Source organism: Natator depressus, chromosome 16 (assembly GCF_965152275.1).
Source record: "Natator depressus isolate rNatDep1 chromosome 16, rNatDep2.hap1, whole genome shotgun sequence".
Classification (NCBI taxonomy): Eukaryota; Metazoa; Chordata; order Testudines; family Cheloniidae; genus Natator; species Natator depressus.
The window spans coordinates 1,511,682-1,531,657 of NC_134249.1; the positions used below are offsets into that span (position 1 = coordinate 1,511,682).

At 44.5% G+C, this 19,976-nt stretch overlaps 1 protein-coding gene across 9 annotated transcripts in view; it reads left to right on the forward strand.

Annotated features, from left to right (window-relative positions):
- Positions 1-19,976, forward strand: part of FKBP15 (FKBP prolyl isomerase family member 15) — a 112,060-nt gene that overhangs the window by 33,852 nt on the left and 58,232 nt on the right. For 3 of the 9 annotated variants that reach the window (XM_074973893.1, XM_074973886.1, XM_074973891.1), the window contains exons 2-6: positions 1,149-1,258; positions 14,186-14,276; positions 14,928-14,997; positions 16,937-17,011; positions 19,649-19,747. In XM_074973893.1, the coding sequence (XP_074829994.1) occupies positions 14,206-14,276; positions 14,928-14,997; positions 16,937-17,011; positions 19,649-19,747 (315 nt within the window). In that variant the 5' untranslated portion in view covers positions 1,149-1,258; positions 14,186-14,205. Of the gene's footprint in view, positions 1-1,145; positions 1,259-14,185; positions 14,277-14,927; positions 14,998-16,936; positions 17,012-19,648; positions 19,748-19,976 lie in introns of all 9 variants that reach the window. The other 6 variants (XM_074973894.1, XM_074973885.1, XM_074973890.1 and 3 more) reach the window with 3 other exon arrangements.

The following is a 19,976-nucleotide window of genomic DNA, read 5'->3' on the forward strand; positions in this document are numbered from 1 at the left end:
AGAGGAATTATTTAAGCTCAGTACCAATGTGGTCACAAGAACAAATAGATATAAACTGGCCATCAGGAAGTTTAGACTTGAAATTAGACGAAGGTTTCTAACCATCAGAGAAGTGAAGTTTTGGAATAGCTTTCCAAGGGAAGAAATGGGGGCAAAAAACATATCTGGCTTCAAGACAAAGCTTGATAAGTTTATGGAGGAGATGGTATGATGGAATAACATGATTTTGGCAATTAATTGATCTTTAAATATTAATGGTAAATAGGCCCAATGGCCTGTGATGGGATGTTAGATGGGGTGGGATCTGAGTTACTACAGAGAATTCTTTCCTGGATATCTGGCTGGTGAATCTTGCCTATATGCTCAGGGTTCAGCTGATCACCATATTTGGGGTCGGGAAGGAATTTTCCTCCAGGGCAGATTGGAAGAGGCCCTGGAGGTTTTTCGCCTTCCTCTGTAGCATGGGGCACGGATCACTTGCTGGAGGATTCTCTGCTCCTTGAAGTCTTTAAACCATGATCTGAGGACTTCAGTAGCTCAGACATAGGTGAGAGGTTTATCACAGGAGTGGGTGGGTGAGATTCTGTGGCCTGCATTGTGCCGGAGGTCAGATCATAATGGTCCCTTCTGACCTTAATATCTATGAATCTAGCTTGCTACTGTTTGGGTTAGAGCACTCAAAGGGAATGCTCTTAATTTCTTCTCTGCTTTTTTAAAAAACTTGTGTTTAAAAAGTGCCTTCCATCCTTAACTCCTGTATCTCCATTGTCTATAAATGTCTGCAGTTGGGGTCCCTGGGGTATACCAGTGTGCATCCTTGCTAATATGGAGCAATTCAGTTTTGTTGTTCTCTCAATCTTGAGTGTGTATTAGGTTTGGGGAAGCATAACAAAATGGATGTTCTCTCTAATCCCCCACTACAAATAGTTAAAATGATTTTGTGCATCTAAAACTCCAGCTTTTTCCAAATTTAGTGATCAATTAGTCAGTACTAAGCTATTTTATTTCAATCCAACTGCAGGTCTCTAAAACAGCAAGTGACACTTTATATCTTGGTACAATTTAAAGTTAGCAACTTCCCCGTTCTTTAAAAAATAAGGAAAGAACTGTCCTGTAAACAAAATGAATTATTTCTTTTCTCTTAGCAGCGCCAGATTGGCCTCTCTCTTTGGATTGGATCAGACAGTATCAGTCCATGGAAATGAATTCTTCCAATATACAGCACCAAAACAGCCTAAAAAAGGCCAACCAGCGGCGAGTAAGTAACTGGTGTGATGAATGTGTGAATTTTAGCAATTTTTATTATTCTGATACGTGCCTCAGTTTCCCTCTGGGCTTTGCAGCACTATGCACTGAGTGTGAAGAGAAGGGATGGGACAGAGTGTTAACAAACTGAACAAAGTCTACACATGTGACCAGAAAATCTAGACTATACAATGGAAACCCCAGTATCCGGAACATTCACACTTCACAACCAACACCTCAGAGGAAGGAGATTCACCATCTTAGGCCTTGTCTACACTATGAAATTAGGTCGAATTTATAGAAGTTGGTTTTGTAGAAAGCGTTTTTATACAGTCGATTGTGTGTGTCCCCACACAAATGCTCTAAGTGCATGTAGTCAGCAGAGTGTGTCCACAGTACTGAGGCAACTGTCTACTTCCGGAGCGTTGCACTGTGGGTAACTATCCCACAGTTCCCATAGTCTCCGCCGCCCATTTGAATTCCGGGTAGAAATCCCAGTGCCTGATGGGGCTAAAACATTGTCGTGGGTGGTTCTGGGTACATATCGTCAGGCCCCTGTTCCCTCCCTCCCTCCATGAAAGCAAGGGCAGACAATCATTTTGAGCCTTTTTTCCTGAGTTACCTGTGCAGACGCCATACCACGGCAAGCATGGAGCCTGCTCAGCTCACCGTCACCGTATGTCTCCTGGGTGCTGGCAGACGTGGTACTGCATTGCTACACAGCAGCAGCTTATTGCCTTTTGGCAGCAGACAGTGCAGTATGACTGGTAGCCATCGTCGACGTAGTCCAGGGTGTTCTTTTAACTGACCTCGATAAGGTCAGGGGTGCCTGGGCAAACATGGGAGTGACTCAACCAGGTTATTTCCCTTTTAAGTTTCGTCTCATGGCGATTCAGTCCTACCGGCAATGCACTGTCTTTTAATCTACAGCCAGCAGAAGACGATGGCCAGCAGTCATACTGCACCATCTTCTGCTGAGCACCCAGGAGATGGCTAGCGGTCGTACTGCACAGTCTGCTGCCAGCAAGATGTATAAAGATAAATGAAGTGGATCAAAACAAGAAATAGACCAGATTTGTTTTGTATTCATTTTCTCCTCCCTCCCTCCGTGAAATCAATGGTCTGCTAAACCCAGTTTTGAGTTCTATCCTTGAGGGGGCCATTCTGTTTCTCCCAAAGTCACCCCCCTTGTTGATTTTAATTCCCTGTAAGCCAGCCCTGTAAGCCATGTTGTCAGTCGCCCCTTCCTCCATCAGAGCAACAGCAAACAATCATTTCCCACCCTTTTCCCTGGATTGCCCGAGCAGGAGCAGATGCCACAGCACAGCAAGCATGGAGCCCGTTCAGCTCACTGCAGCAGTTATGATCATTGTAAACACCTCATGCGTTATCATGCAGTGTGTGCAGAACCAGCACCTGAAAAACCAGGCGAGGAGGCAATGGCAGCGTGTTGATGAGGACATGAACACACTTTTCTCTAAAACCACGTTCCCCTGCAATTTGGAGATCATGGTGTTAATGGGGCAGGCTCATGCTGTGGAACGCCGATTCTGGGCCCGGGAAACAAGCACAGAGTGGTGGGACCACATAGTGTTGCAGGTCTGGGATGATTCCCAGGGGCTCTGAAACTTTTGCATGCATAAGGGCACTTTCATGGAACTTTGTGACTTGCTTTCCCCGGCCCTGAAGCGCAAGAATACCAAGATGATAGCAGCCCCCACAGTTCACAAGTGAGTGGCAATAGCCCTGTGGAAGCTTGCAATGCCGGACAGCTACCAGTCAGTGGGTAATCAATTTGGAGTGGCAAATCTACTGTGGGGGTTGCTGTGATGCAAGTAGCCAACGCAATCATTGAGCTGCTGCTATCAAAGGTAGTGAGTCTGGGAAATGTGCAGGTCATAGTGGATGGCTATGCTGCAATGGGATTCCCTAACTGTGGTGGGGCGACAGACGGAACGCATGTCCCTATCTTGGGACTGGACCATCAGGGCAGCCAGTACATAAACTGCAAGGGGTACTTTTCAATGGTGCTGCAAGCACTGGTGGATCACAAGGGACGTTTCACCAGCATCAATGTGGGATGGCTGGGAAAGGTTCATGATGCTCGCATCTGCAGGAACTCTGGTCTGTTTAAACGGCTGCAGGAAGGGATTTACTTCCCAGACCAGAAAATAACTGTTGGGGATGTTGAAATGCCTATAGTTATCCTTGGGGACCCAGCCTACCCCTTAATGCCCTGGCTCATGAAGCTGTACACAGACACCCTGGACAGTAGTCAGGAGCTGCTCAACTATAGGCTGAGCAAGTGCAGAATGGTGGTAGAATGTGCATTTGGACATTTAAAGGGTAGCTGGCGCAGTTTACTGACTCTCTCAGACCTCAGCGAAACCAATATTCCCATTGTTATTGCTGCTTGCTGTGTGCTCCACAATCTCTGTAAGTAAGGGGGAAGAGGTTTGTGGTGGGGTGGGAGGTTGAGGCAAATCGCCTGGCTGCTGAATACGCACAGCCAGACACCAGGGCGGTTAGAAGAGCACAGCAGGAAGCGGTGCGCATCAGAGAAGCTTTGAAAACCAGTTTCATGACTGGCCAGGGTACCGTGTGACACTTCTGTTTGTTTCTCCTTGATGAAAACCCACCCCCTCGGTTGCCTCTAAATTCCCTGTAAGCCACCCGCTCTCCCCCCTTCGATCACAGCTTGCTTGCAAAGGAAATAAAGTCACTATCGTTTAAAAAACCTGTATTCTTTATTAACTGATTATAAAAATAGGGAGATAACTCACAAGGTAGCCCGGGTGGGGTGTGGGAGGAGGGTAGGAGGGAAGGAAAATCCTCCCCGTGTGGCTAACTGCGGGGAGGATTTCTTTTCAGCCACAGGCAAACAGCCCCATAGGAACGGGCACCTCTGAATGTCCCCTTAATCAAATTCCCCTATTTCAACCAGGTTACCATGAACGATATCACTCTCCTAAGGATAACAGAGAGATAAAGAATGGATGTTGCTTGAATACCAGCAAACACCGGGACCATACACTGCCAGGCTTTACCACGCCATGCTAGTAGCAAGTAATCTGGTATCATTGCATGACAAAGTGTCCTATCTTGGAGGACGGAATAAGGCTGCTCTCCCCAGAAACCTTCTGCAAAGGCTTTTAGAGTACCTCCAGGAGAGCTTCATGGAGATGTCCCTGGAGGATTTCTGCTCCATCCCCAGACGTGTTAACAGACTTTTCCAGAAGTAGTACTGGTCACGAATGCATCCCAAGTCCTCAGGGCTACTTAATCATTAAAAAACGCTTGCTTTTATAATGTGTATTATATTTTAAAAGGTACACTCACCAGAGGTCCCTTCTCCAGCTTGGTTGGGTTGGGAGGGTATTTCAGTCAGGGTGATAAAAAGATCCTGGCTGTTGGAGAGAACAGTGTGCTGTGTGCTCTCCTCAAGCTCCTCCTCATCTTCCCCATCCACAAAATCCTCAGGCATGGCAGAGAGTGTCCCATCACGGACAGGGGTGGGGTAGCGGTGGCGGCCTCCCCTAGAATTGCATGCAGCTCAGCATGGAAGCGGCATGTCTGGGGCTCTGTCCTGGAGCATCCGTTTGATTCTTTGGTTTTCTGGTACGCTTGTCTGAGCTCCTTAAGTTTCATGCGGCACTGTGTTGCGTCTCTGATGTAGCCTCTGTCCCTCATGGCCTCAGATTTTTTGAAATGTTTTGGCATTTTGCCTTTTGGAACGTAGTTCTGATAGCACGGATTCCTCTCCCCATACAGCGATCAGATTCAGTACCTCCCGTTCGGTCCATGCTGGAGCTCTTTTTCGATTCTGGGACTGCATGGTCACCTGTGCTGATGAGCTCGCCTGGCCAAACAGGAAATGAGATTCAAAAGTTCCTGGGGCTTTTCCTGTACACCTAGCCAGTGCATCCGAGTTCAGAGTGCTGTCCAAAGCGGTGTCAATGGTGCACTGTGGGATAGCTCCCGGAGGCCAATACCTTTGAATTGTGTCCACACTAACCCTAATTCAAAACGGCGATGTCGATTTCAGCGCTAATCCCCTCACTGGGGAGGAGTACAGAAATCTGTTTTAAGAGCCCTTTATGTTGAAAAAATGGCTTCGTTGTGTGGACTGGTGCAGGGTTTATTCGGATTTAACACTGCTAAATCCTACATAAACTCATAGTGTAGATTGGGCCTAACTCTGCTCTCAGGGAAGTAGAGCAAAGGCCCTGAGCTGGAGACATTGATGTTAGGTGGCTGTGGTAAGAGCTAAACTCACAGAGACAGAAGGGAAGCAGAGACTGTTTTCTACAGCAACATGGCTCAAGAGTGCCCTAGAATTTGCTGTGTCTTAACCTTTGCTTATCTATGTAGACCTAAGGACTTTCAGATTCTGTATGCCAGGTAACTAACAAATTATTACATTGTTTTGAAAAGGCTGCCTGATGTTGCTGCTGAGAAAAGGTACAGAACAAGTCTCCTACAGTTGTCTGTCTTGGCTGCAGGGAGCCCCTAAGAAGGATTGCAAGCACCCAAAGACCCAGTTTTGGAGCTGTGGAGGCCATGGGCCTGCCCTTCTGGAACTGTGTGGAACCCTAGAGTCTGGCACACTAAAGGGGTCCCTCCCAAGGGATTGGTTACAGGCTGGGGCATAGATCAGATCCTATGAACACATGATAACTGGGTACACACATGAATAGCAAACCCTCTAGGCATGTGTGCTGCTGGCTAGAAAAGAGAACTAAGGCCAAGACTAACAGCAAACTAACTTAGTATCTGTCTTTTTTAATAAATAACATACAGCAGTAGGCCTTTTGTATTTTTAAGGTGCCTTGGAATTTGCCACAGGCTCTTGCAACAAAATAGTGCTCAGGAGTATAAGCTCTCACTTAAAGTTTCCAGTCCGCAAGGTGCTGAAGAGAGTATTGAAAATATTAACTAAATGTAAATAAATTTAAAAATCCAAGGTTGTCTCATAGTTTCAAGCTGACTCCAGACTCAATCTGACAACTCTGAACTGCCCCAATTGTCTCAATGGGCTGGTAACTATGAAACTTAGGGCATGTCTACACTTACCTCAGGAGTGATCAATCCAGTGGGGGTCAATTTATCACGTCTAGTTGAAGACGCAATAAATCAACCGCCGAGCACTCTCCTGTCATCTCCGGTACGCCACCAGAGCAAGAAGTGTCAACGGGGGAGTGTCAGCAGTCGACCTACCGCAGTGAAGACACTGCGGTAAGTAGATCTAAGTACATCGACTTCAGCTACGTTATTCATGTAGCTGAAGTTGCGTAATTTAGTTCAATTCCCTCCCCCTCCCCCCAAGTGTAGACCAGGCCTAAGATGGCAATTTAAATTTCAATATTAACTCTTTCACTGCTGAGCAGTTCACCAGAAAGATCTGGCTAAGGCTTGAATCTTGAAATGCCAGACTGTTTTCTCAGTTACCGAAAGTACCAACTACCAAAACCTCAGCACCTTCTCCTGACAACTTTGCACAGTTCTGAATTGCCAATACATAAATCTGCTTGCTGCAGATTGAGGCTTAGGCCAGAGATCAGTCTCTTCATGCTGCCTAATACCAATAATTGCTGCTGGGAGCTGATATATAATGAGCTGATTCAGGATGGCCCAGATCTGTGTTTCAATGGCTCTTTGCAGCCCTCTAACTTTGTCAAATTCTCCATTATAGACTCTTAAGGCATCTATAATTCTGCTTAGCTTGCTGTTGGGAAATCCTCTTCTTGGACCAGATAGTAAATGTGGATAGCTTTGTTTCCATTAGTTTATCTGTATTGGTTGGCTAGCTCCTAGTAAAAACATAGGCTGTTTTGAGGCATTAAAAGTGCCTGAAATAGCCAAATTATTGAAGGTGCATGTATTTTACTCTGCATGTGCGTTTGCACTGAGCATGCTGAAGGTCATGTTTGTTCTTCTGACTAGGCTGAGTATTAAATAATCTGCTCTCTGAGGTCCAGAAAACCTTCTCTTGTTATATTTCAATACCCTGCCTGATCAGTTGAATCATGTAGAGCATCAGGGTGTGCATGCACATCAAGTTAGTGTCCTGTCCACAAGAAATATGAGGTTCTAATTTCCTCATCACAGAGCAGCAAGCCTTTTTTTTTTTTTTTAAAGGTGCATGTTCTTGTTTTACATCACTTACATTTTGGTCCCATCAAAAATTGGTATACGAAGGGCCAGATATTTAAACGTATCTAACCGCTATTGACTTCAGTGGGAGTTAAGCCTACAAATTTATTCTAACTGTGAGTTTAATTGTAAAAAGTAGTTCATAAGATGTCACAATAATCTGCAAGAACAAATGTTGATGGGAAAAGTTGTGAATTAGTCCAAACAAAAAGTTCTACTGTGTTAAGATCATGCTAGGTAGGGAGACAAGAAAAGTGTGGACCATAAATTAGTGAACTGAAATTGGTGTGTTGGAAACTGGGCTCAACTGGTGGATAAAATGATGAAAGGACAGGCTATTCTGCCCATCACTTCCTTTCTGGTTCCATAAAAAGACTTTGAGGAGAAAAAATGGCTACTGCAGGAAGCTTCACCCTCATGGCTGCCATACTGATCCTGAAAGTTGTCCTGACTAGACTGGGCCAAAAGAGCAAGGGAGCTAGATGGCATTGCGACCTCCACTGGCTGAAATCCAAAACCCCCCTGGGATGTGACACTCCCCTGGCCCACCACCTTCCCCTCTTATTTCTTGTCTTTCCTATCCCTCTAATTTTTTCTTCTGTTTAATGAGTCTGGTTTAGCCAGCTAAGATTGTATATTTTGTGACACTGCTGTTAGCTTGTGACCAGAGGGGCAATGAAAGGCAGTGCTTTAAACAGACCAATGCTGGTACAAGTTTATCAAGTCTCTGAGTAGCTCATCAGATCATGTGATTGACCTGCACGGTAACTCCTCACTTAAAGTGGTCCCAGTTAATGTTTCGATGTTACGTTGCTGATCAATTGGAGAACATGCTCGTTGAAAGTTGTGCAGTGGTCCCTTATAACGTCCTTTGGCAACCGCCTGCTTTGTCCACTGCTTGCAGGAAAAGCAGCTCGTTGGAGCTAGCTGGTTGGGGTTTGGAACCAGGGTGGACCGGCAGCCCCCCATCAGCTCCCCACTCCCCTAAGTTTCATGTGCGGCAGCCGCCCAGCAGGCTATCAATTGCCAGCAGTTCAGCTGTCCGTCCGTCCCCCCCACTGCCATGTGCTGCTCCTGCCCTCTGCCTTGGAGCTGCTCCACGGATCCTCCTGCTTGCTGTGCGGGGCAGGAAGAGGGGAGCTAATGTCTGGGTGTCCCCCTCCCCCCTGCTCCTGCACCCCACTTAACCTACCTCTGTAGAGCAGGGAGGGACACAACAGGGCTCAGGATGGAGGGAGCTTCCTGGCAGCAACTTCTGTCTCAATTTGCTGATCTACTTAAACAGGCAGTGTACTTAGAGTGGGGTCAGCATACTTAAAGGGGCAATGCGCATCTCTCTCTCTCTCTCTCTCTCTCTCTCTCCTTTTTTAGACTTACACACGTTTTCTGTCTCTGTCTGCCATGCTGTCTCCCCTCCTTCTATTCATGCTGCCTTGTAGATTGAGAGGCTATATTAACAACAAGAAAAGGAGTACTTGTGGCACCTTAGAGACTAACCAATTTATTTGAGCATAAGCTTTCATGAGCTACAGCTCACTTCATCGGCTGCATACTGTGGAAAGTGTAGAAGATCTTTTTATACACACAAAACATGAAAAAATACCTCCCCCCACCCCACTCTCCTGCTGGTAATAGCTTATCTAAAGTGATCACTCTCCTTACAATGTGTATGATAATCAAGTTGGGGCATTTCCAGCACAAATCCAGGGTTTAACAAGAATGTCGGGGGGGGGGGGGGGTAGGAAAAAACATGGGGAAATAGGTTACCTTGCATAATGACTTAGCCACTCCCAGTCTCTATTCAAGCCTAAGTTAATTGTATCCAATTTGCAAATGAATTCCAATTCAGCAGTCTTTCGCTGGAGTCTGGATTTGAAGTTTTTTTGTTGTAATATCTCAACTTTCATGTCTGTAATCGCGTGACCAGAGAGATTGAAGTGTTCTCCGACTGGTTTATGAATGTTATAATTCTTGACATCTGATTTGTGTCCATTTATTCTTTTACGTAGAGACTGTCCAGTTTGACCAATGTACATGGCAGAGGGGCATTGCTGGCACATGATGGCATATATCACATTGGTGGATGTGCAGGTGAACGAGCCTCTGATAGTGTGGCTGATGTTATTAGGCCCTGTGATGGTGTCCCCTGAATAGATATGTGGGCACAGTTGGCAACGGGCTTTGTTGCAAGGATAGGTTCCTGGGTTAGTGGTTCTGTTGTGTGGTATGTGGTTGCTGGTGAGTATTTGCTTCAGGTTGGGGGGCTGTCTGTAGGCAAGGACTGGCCTGTCTCCCAAGATTTGAGAGAGTGTTGGGTCATCCTTCAGGATAGGTTGTAGATCCTTAATAATGCGTTGGAGGGGTTTTAGTTGGGGGCTGAAGGTGACGGCTAGTGGCGTTCTGTTATTTTCTTTGTTAGGCCTGTCCTGTAGTAGGTGACTTCTGGGAACTCTTCTGGCTCTATCAATCTGTTTCTTCACTTCTGCAGGTGGGTATTGTAGTTGTAAGAATGCTTGATAGAGATCTTGTAGGTGTTTGTCTCTGTCTGAGGGGTTGGAGCAAATGCGGTTGTATCGCAAAGCTTGGCTGTAGACGATGGATCGTGTGGTGTGGTCAGGGTGAAAGCTGGAGGCATGTAGGTAGGAATAGCGGTCAGTAGGTTTCCCATATAGGGTGGTGTTTATGTGACCTTCGTTTATTAGCACTGTAGTGTCCAGGAAGTGGATCTCTTGTGTGGACTGGACCAGGCTGAGGTTGATGGTGGGATGGAAATTGTTGAAATCATGGTGGAATTCCTCAAGGGCTTCTTTTCCATGGGTCCAGATGATGAAGATATCATCAATATAGCGCAAGTAGAGTAGGGGCGTTAGAACAACGCTTCCTCAGCTCTCGTCCTCTAAGTCAGCCATAAAAATCTTGGCATACTGTGGGGCCATGCGGGTACCCATAGCAGTGCCGCTGATTTGAAGGTATACATTGTCCCCAAATGTAAAATAGTTATGGGTAAGGACAAAGTCACAAAGTTCAGCCACCAGGTTAGCCGTGACATTATCGGGGATAGTGTAGATGGCTTGTAGTCCATCTTTGTGTGGAATGTTGGTGTTGATGGATGTTGTTAAAACCTGTATTTGTGCTGGAAATGGCCCAACTTGATTATCATACACATTGTAAGGAGAGTGATCACTTTAGATAAGCTATTACCAGCAGGAGAGTGGTGTTGGGGGAGGTATTTTTTCATGCGTTGTGTGTGTATAAAAAGATCTTCTACACTTTCCACAGTATGCATCCGATGAAGTGAGCTGTAGCTCACGAAAGCTTATGCTCAAATAAATTGGTTAGTCTCTAAGGTGCCACAAGTCCTCCTTTTCTTTTTGCGAATACAGACTAACACGGCTGTTACTCTGAAACCTGTCATATTAACAACAGTTGATTAACCCTTGAGGACTCAGCTGATTGCTAGTTCATCATTTAGCAGTAAGGCATTCCCTGGGAAATATCCCACCTTCTGACTTCACCACCTCAACCAAGCTTCACAATCATGATCGCTGTGTACCAGTATTAAATTGTTTGTTTAAAACACACACACACAGAGTGTGTGTGTGTGTGTATATGTGTGTGTGTGTGTGTGTGTGTAATATATAATGTAATATATTAAATAATGTCTTTTGTCTGGTGAAAAACTGGAACCTAACCCACCCCCCCCATTTACATTAATTTTTATGGGGAAATTGGATTCGCTTAACATTGTTTCGCTTAAAGTCGCATTTTTCAGGAACATAACTACAACATTAAGCAAGGAGTTGCTGTATTTCTTCAGCTTTGAGGCTGCAAGTGAGAGTCCTCACCAGAGATAGAAGCTGCATTTTCTCTCTTGCTGTTCTTTTTCTCTCCCCTCCTGTGTGTGGTTTTCTTTCTAGGAAACAGAATTGACCTTAAGAACAACAGCTCCAGTCCATCTCAACTAACTTCTCTTTTCCTCCAAAGGACAGTCATTTCATCTTTAATACCACCTAACAGACTGTCAGACAAGCGTGTTTCCCTTTAGCTGGAGAGAGATTTTGGAAGGAAAAGGGAACAAGGGATGTTGTTAAAATGAAAGCCTTACTTAGTACTTTTCAAATGCTTCAACTTTTTCCTTTTCTGTATCTTTAATAAAAGGTTAAAAGGATTTTAATTGTTTGCCATGGTACTAAGCAGGCTGAGATCTCTGAAAACCAAACCTCGAACCTTGTTTAATGTTGGACTGTGACTGCCTTATGTTAACACCTTTAGCCCATGTGTATTCCATCTCAATTAATACAGCAACACCTAAATAACTTCAAGAATGTTTTGTGTTAAGTCCCTTCAAGTAACAAAACTTGCCTGACCTGATGTACTGTAACTAGCATCCATAATTTCTTCAATATATTGTTCCTTCTACAGTACGTGTAAGATGGCAGTGAGGTATTAGCCATCAATATTCATTTTATGATGCACAATGCTTGTATAATTTTCAGTGTGTGTGTGCTGGCAAGCAGTTTTTCAAATTATACAGTACATTACAGTCTGTACTTCACTGTACAGTATGAATAGTAAAACAGCTGCTCGGGGTGTGTAAAAATGCAAAGGAAAGGTTTGGTTGCTGCTGTTGTGAACGATCACTGTTGTGATTGGAACAGACCACAGACCTGTTGAGAGGTCAGTAGGCACGTTTTCCCTTTTTATCAATACATAGCATTTCTATAGTATTTCACCCAAAGCTCTTCACAAAACGTGAACAAATTTTACCTTTATCTTACAGCTGAGTAAGTGAGAGTTCAGCATAGAACAGGGTCCCTTGTCTTGGGGCTTGTCTGTATGGAGACTTAATGCATGGTAAGTAACAGTATGTATCGAGAGCGCCTCAGCCTGCTGCACATAATGTGATTGTGTAGACCCTGCTGTTGCGCACTAGAATTTCCCTTTTTGCACTTTGACCTATTACGCTGTTAAACAGCAGTAGGTCAACGTGCAGTAGAAACTCCTAGTGCACAGTAGTAGGGTCCACAGGGACACTTAGTGCACAGCAGGCTGGTTTGCTGTAGATTTACACCCTGGCTTGCTGCACACAAAGTCTGCTTACAGACAAGCCCCAAGCAAGGAACCCTGTTCTATTCTAAACTCTAGGTAAACTAAGGATTGAACTTCAGCCTTGGTAGTTTCCTTTGCTTGTTTGGGAAATGGAGACCCTTAATACTGTTGCACAGTGACCTTTTGGTTAGATTATCTATTACCTGGGTAAAATCACAATGATAGCTATCCCAATAATTCTGTCAGTTGCTGTCCCCTCTGACCCTCCATTTGAGATTTGCTGCAACAGCAGCTTTGCAACAACTCTAGTTGCACTAGTAGCAGTTGATGGACAAAGAACAGCTCTCTCAGACTCCTGTTTCTCTTCTGAATTTGGTTCTTTGCATTGGTAAGGGCTAGTTCTAGGTAAATACAAAAATGGATTCACCATCTGGCCCTGTGGATGAGGGGAAAGCAGTGGAAGTGTTATTCCTTGACTTTAGCAAAGCTTTTATACAGTCTCCCACAGTATTCTTGCCAGCAACTTAAAGTAGTATGGGCTGGATGAATGGACTATAAGGTGGGTAGAAAGCTGGCTAGATCATCAGGCTCAACGGGTAGTGATCTATGGCTCCATGTCTAGTTGGCAGCCGGTATCAAGCAGAATGCCCCAAGGGTCGGTCCTGGGGCCGGTTTTGTTCAATATCTTCATTAATGATCTGGAGGATGGCGTGGATTGCACCCTCAGCAAGTTTGCAGATGACACTAAACTGGGAGAAGAGGTAGATACGCTGGAGGGTAGGGATAGGATACAGAGGGACGTAGACAAATTAGAGGATTGGGCCAAAAGAAATCTGATGAGGTTCAACAAGGACAAGTGCAGAATCCTGCACTTAGGACGGAAGAATCCCATGCACTGCTACAGACTAGGGACCGAGTGGCTTGGCAGGAGTTCTGTAGAAAAGGTCCTGGGGTTACGGTGGATGAGAAGCTGGATATGAGTCAACAGTGTGCCCTTGTTGCCAAGAAGGCCAACAGTATAAGTAGGAGCATGATCATTCCCCTCTATTCAACATTGGTGAGGCCTCATCTGGAGTATTGTGTCCAGTTTTGGGCCCCACACTACAAGAAGGATGTAGAAAAATTGGAAAGAGTCCAGCGGAGGATAACAAAAATGATTAGGAGGGTGGAGCACATGATTTATGAGGACAGGCTGAGGGAACTAGGATTATTTAGTCTGCAGAAGAGAAGAATGAGGGGGGATTTGATAGCTGCTTTCAACTACCTGAAAGGTGGTTCCAAAGAGGATGGATCTAGACTGTTCTCAGTGGTAGCAGATGACAGAACGAGGAGTAATGGTCTCAAGTTGCAGTGGGGGAGGTTTCGGCTGAATATTAGGAAAACCGTTTTCACTAGGAGGGTGGTGAAGCACTGGAATGGGTTACCTAGGGAGGTGGTGGAATTTCCTTCCTTTGAGGTCAGGCTTGACAAAGCCCTGGCTGGGATGATTTAGTTGGGGATTGGTCCTGCTTTGAGCAGGGGATTGGACTAGATGACCTCCTGAGGTCCCTTCCAGCCATGATAGTCTATGATCTGGGTCAGTCTACATGCACCTTGCTATTAGTTTGATAATCTGTCTACAGTAGACAAATCAATGCAATCTTAAACTTAACCCTGTTGTATTTTGAAGCATGCTGGTCAATTCCAATTGTGAAGAAAGTTCCACTGCTGTCCTTTCTCTCTCTGGTTTATTCTTCAGCAGGTCAGCCAGCCCAGAAGATGCCTACAACCACGGCGGCTTCAGCAGCCCCATCGGTATTTGTCGCCACAGCAGTTCATGCCTTTCGATAGTAAGTACCATAGTGGGCCGAGCTGAGAGTTCCTGCGCTGGCCTTTCATTGCTAGAGACCTGGACTCCAATTTTCAGGTTTTATCGCAAGAGGAAAATAATTTTGGGCGAGGAAAGGGATTTTTATATCTGTGTCCCCATTACACAAATGCCACGTGATTTGGTACAGTTCTTGGGTCAAAAAAGCCTATGAATGGAACATCTGTGTTCTGCAGGTTAGGAGTACATGGTCCATTGCCAGATGTCTGGGAAGCCCAGGACTTAAGCAGTGAGGGGTGTTACATGTTTTGATTGAGGGACAGTAATTGCACTGTTTGTGACTAACTCTGTCAGATGCTCTTTATCAATGCTAAATTCACACCTTTGAAAACCAGAGTGGGGAGCCTGGTACTAAAACTGTACATTATGTCGGTCTGTGTTCTGCTGTGGAAAGATGACTCAAGTTTAAAAAACACCAAGATTTAAGTTCCCTATGACTTTTTTTGGGGCAAGCAAAAAAGATTGAGCTCTACTGAGTTAAGGAGACATCAGTCTGACATAGAATCCTATAGGAAGTGGTCCTTGGATACCAAGGTGAAAAGCTCCTCATAAACACCAAAGAAATGTGAAGAGGGAATGGATTTGCAGCTGACTATCTTACTTTGCCTTTTAGCACAAATGGGCAGTATGTGAAGCAAGGCAAGTATGGAGCAGCTGTGGTGGGGAACCATGCTACCAAAGAGGTGAGAGAAGCTGCATGTCTCTTTAACATACTCCTATCCTAAAAGCACATCTTGTGCAAAACTGAATTGCTTCTCATTTTTCATGTTCTCATTTTTAGCGCCATTCCTGTTTGGTAATTTCCAGCCCTGTTAGGTTTCTTGTAGCTCAGGTGCTGAGCCACCAGCTACTTTTGCAGCTGCACCTGTTCTCTGAGCAGTCAGCAAGGCTACTGTAAATAGATTTTTCCCACCTGAGACGGAAACTCATTAATCAAGGCGGAATGTCTATCCGTTGCAGTCTTTTTACGCAAAAGCTATTTTGGTATTCGTTCGGATGCTTTCAAACTGTGAACCTGATCTCAGATCCATTAGCAAATACATATGCATATCCCTTATAACTGAGTTCATGTAAACAAATTGATATGAATTATGCTCTTTTACCTTTTTATACAAAAAAAAATCAGCTATACGAGTGGAGCTGCATTCAAGAACTATCTGCCACTCTAAGTGGAGAACAAAGGAGTATTTAGCAAGCTATATTACAAGAAATAACCTAAATCCAATCTGCCCTTGATCTGGTGCTGCCTCTTACCCTGCACCCTGCTAGCTCCAGCTTCCCTTCTTCTATTGTCTCCCTAAATGGGTGGGTTGGTCGGTTGAATGGTTCTTACAGTAAACTGACTTTTGAGACCTTTGGGTTGGTTTTTTTTTTTTAAACTTCTTCCCCCAAAAAATTCTCGGCTGAACAGGGAAGTGGAGGGCTGGCCAGGCATGAAAGGGAGGTGTTTATACTACCTTTAAGGCTCTCTCAAATCATGCCTTCGTAAAGGAATTTGAATGCACAGGTATGCAACTGCATGCTTTGCCTGCAATATTAACACACTTGTTAATCTTTGTTTGACTATTGTTCAGTAAACCAGTGATGTGTATACTTAATATTGCTAGAGAGCCACTAGCCTTTGCTACCTGATCCATCAGAGAATTGAGGGGATTTTTTCATCTTTCAATGAACAAAAAAAGCCTGGGAAATTGTCAGACTGTTGATGCAAAACTATGGCTGCGTGGTTAATTCTCAAAAGTCAAGAAATCTAAAAGTTGTAGTTGAACACCCATCCTTTACCATATCCCTTGCATATAGGTAGTCTTATGTGCTGAAGGGTTCATATGTTCTAAGGTCAGATGGAATTATTGTGGTCATCTAGTCCAGGTGTAGACAATGGGCAGACCACGGGCCAAATCTGGACCACCACGCTCTTTTGAAAGGACCCAAAAATCTTTTTATTTTGTTGTTTTCTCTGGAGTCTGGACCTTGACTATACCTTGACCAAGAAATTTGGCCCTTGACAAAAAATAATTGATTACCCCGATCTAGTCTGACTTCTGAAGGTGAAATCACTTGCCTATGGTCACCCAGCAGGTCAGTGATAGGGTTGGGAATAGAACCCAGGTCTCCTGAATTCCAGTCTAGTGCTCTATCTGTTAGGCCGCACAACATCTAGAGGAGACTGTGACCTAAACACAGCTCCTCTAGACAGCTCAGCCACCCTTACAGCTGTGCTGTTAGACAGCACAGTAGGAGGAAGCAGGATACAGAACAAGAATCAAAGCTGATTTGGTATAATCAAAGCAAGGTGCGTCAGCAAATGAATATTTAAGAGCTGTGAGGTGAGTCTCCAGGCCAAGTAAGTGTGTATGGAAAAGCGTTGAAACTATATGCACATTCGGCACGTGCTGTAATACAGAAGTGCATAGATTCATGCTGAGTACAGTACAACCTGCTATTTACATTTCAGCAGTTAAACTTCATTGCTTTGAATGCACCTACTGCTGGTGCATTTGGCAGACACAGTAGCATTAGGGCCATAGTTTATCTCTCATAGTGCACACCAGAATTTCACAGACGGGAGGTTTAATTTTGTTTTTGTTTTTCCCCTCCTCCCTCCCTCCTTGTGGAATCCAGTATAAGATCCTCCTTTATATCAATCAACAGCAGCAGGTCACGGTTGCCAGGATCCATCCAGGGTTTGTGCTCACGGTAAGACTCTGCATTCGGAAATCTTTTTTTTTTTTTTTGGTAGTCATATGTGTTTGTCTTCACTTAAGCCTGGTCTACGCTACAAATTTACATTGGTATAACTATGTAGTTCCGGGGTGTGAAAAAAACCCCAGTGTAGGCAGTGCTATGTCAACAGGCAGGCTTCTCCTATCAACCTAGCTACCGCCTCTTGGGGAGGTGGATTAACTGTGCCAAAAGGAGACGCTCACCCACTGACACAGTAGCCTCTTCACTGAAGCACTACAGTAGTGCCGCTGCAATGTTTTAAGTGTACACCTGCCCTTAAGCTTCTGGTACACTATACTCTGCACAGCAGCTAGGAGTTATCACCTTCCCTCTCCTGAAATGTTGTCCTAGGTCTCTCTTGGCTATAGATTGTAAAGCCTTTGAGACAAGGCATGTGACTCAGGCCTGGTCTACACTAAAGGGAAAAGTCAATCTAAGCTACACAATTTGAGTTATGTGACTAGTGTAACTCAAATCGACGTAGCTTAGATCTACTTACCGCGGGGTCCACACTACGCAACATCGACAGGAGACGCTCTTCCATCGACTCCCCTTACTCTTCTCGATCAGATAGAGTACAGGAGTCAACGGGAGAGTGATTGTAGACAAGCCCTCATTCATATTTTGTAAAGTGCACCATGAATTCAAAATGTTGTATAACTATTCTTTCTCCTCCTATCATAAATTGCACAAGGAATTCTTTCAACAGTAGATCTCACAGCAGTATACAGTGGAGATAAGCCTCATTTTACAGAACAAATTACATTGCTTTGCTTTTCTTGTACACTTGCAATGGGATCAAAGAAACCCAAATTCACATATGTCCTAGACTTTACTTAAATGATTATGGGAATGGAAACAAACGCCCTGTTTGATGAAGAGAGGGCAAGAAAATGCCTAAGCTCTGTGTGAAATCTGACCACATGTTTCTCTTTCAGTAAGAATTTGCTAGGTTTTTGCAATCCTTTCTGAAAGTTTCCATTTAACTTTTTCTCCAATTTCAGAGAGAACCAGAGTCCTGAATAGGTTAAAAATAGCTATGAGTAACAAGCAGCAAGAAAGATGTCAAGCCATCTCCATCCGGTTATTTGATTTCAGAATAATTCCTCTTTCCCTTTAGCTCCATAATCCATTTTCAGCAAGTTTGTGTTATAAAGCAATTTCAGTCCATGGGTAGAATCAGGTGTTTATAAACAAACATGGAGCCAGATCAGTGATCTTACTAAAATGTTTTGCCAGTGCTGACGGCATGGGATCTCAGTAAGAAATTCTAAACTAGATTCTGTCCTGTTTTAATATTGACTTAACAACTATCGCCAAAACTTTCAAACCTGGTATATCAGATCCACAGGCTCTGGTCTATCCCCAGCCTGTAACCAGTCTCTTGGGAGTGACCCCTTCAATGTACCGGGCCCCAAGGACCCAGGCAGTTCCTCCAAGACTGGGCCTCCAGCAGCAGAGATCCTTGTCTCTCTCTTCATAGCTCCCTGCAGCCAAGTCAGACCCCTGCAGGAGGCTTGTAGTGTACCCCTTTGGGGTGCAGTGCTCTCAGTGAAGATTTACAGTGACACAGGCAGCCTTTTCAAAACAAGGTAACTATTTTAGTTGCCTGGCTCACGCACCAGCTGAAAATCCTTAGATTAGCTGCAGGAGGCAGAAGTTACACCATAGTCCATCCTGGCCAAGTCAGTGCCATCAGCCAAGTTGTGATGGACTCTATCCCTTGCTCTAGTTCTCTGTACCCTTTGTTTGCCCAGGTCAGAGCTGTTGTGTCCGTCCAAAAGGCAGCCGTTATTCCAGCCACCGGACACCTCTTCCCCTTTGTTCTCTAGTTCAGTTAACATGTCCTGCCTGCTGGGGTTTCCTGGTGTTAAGTGTTGATTGTTCAGTTGCTGTGGGGGGAGTGTGTCTTCGGGAGAGAGAGGGGGGTATCTCTTTGTCATCCTGCAACCTTTGTTGATTTGGGTCAGTTTCAGCCGCTTCTTTTAATTACCCATTCAATCCACTCAGCCAGCTAGACTGCGTGCACACACATACCTGTGTCTTAGTCTGTCCTCAGAGCAAATTTAATCCTTTTCCTCCTACTGGGCAGCAACGCAAAGCATGGAGGGAAACAAAAATACACATAGGATTCATTTAAAAAACAAACAAACAAAAAAACCTCCAACTGTCACACTTGGGTGCCTAAAGTTAGACTCCTAAATTCATGGTTATGGACCCAAATTGAGATAGTTGCTCAGCACTTCTGAAAAATCAGCCCATCGGCTCCCACTGATTGTGGGAACTAGGTATGTTCTGCATCTCTGAAGATCAGGCCGCTCATGCTCAACGGCCTAAATAGAGATTTCCTAGCCTAACTTTAGGCATCCAGTTTAGGAAATTGTGGCCTATAGGAAGAACTTTGTAAATCATCTATTTAGCAAGTTCTGAAGCATTTTTCTTCAGGGTACTGATCAGAGGAATAAAGGCTAACTTCTGGCATCTGAGCCTGGTTCGTTTTTAAGCAGTAAAACTCCTCTATCTGGTTTCAGTAGATTTTTATCATAATTAAAATCCAAGTGCTTGAACACATTTCTAATTTTGATATGGGACTGATTTCTTTTTCCATAGGTTCAGCCCAACAACTACAGTACATTTTATGATGATCAGAGACAAAACTGGTCGATCATGTTTGAGTCAGAAAAGGCAGCCATGGATTTCAGTAAACAGGTAATCTTCTTAATCCAGCAGGCTGCACTCTTGCACTAACCATATCTATGCTGTTGGTGCTGTATCATGTTCAGAACAGCAAACAAAAATCATGGTTGCTCACAACTTGCTAAGCTGCATTCTTAATCAAAGCCCAGTTCAGTCTCATCTCCCCACTAAAGTAAAACTGAAATGCATATTGCAGCTTTGTGAATGTGCTGAGTTCTGGCTGAGCTTTAATTAGCTGGCG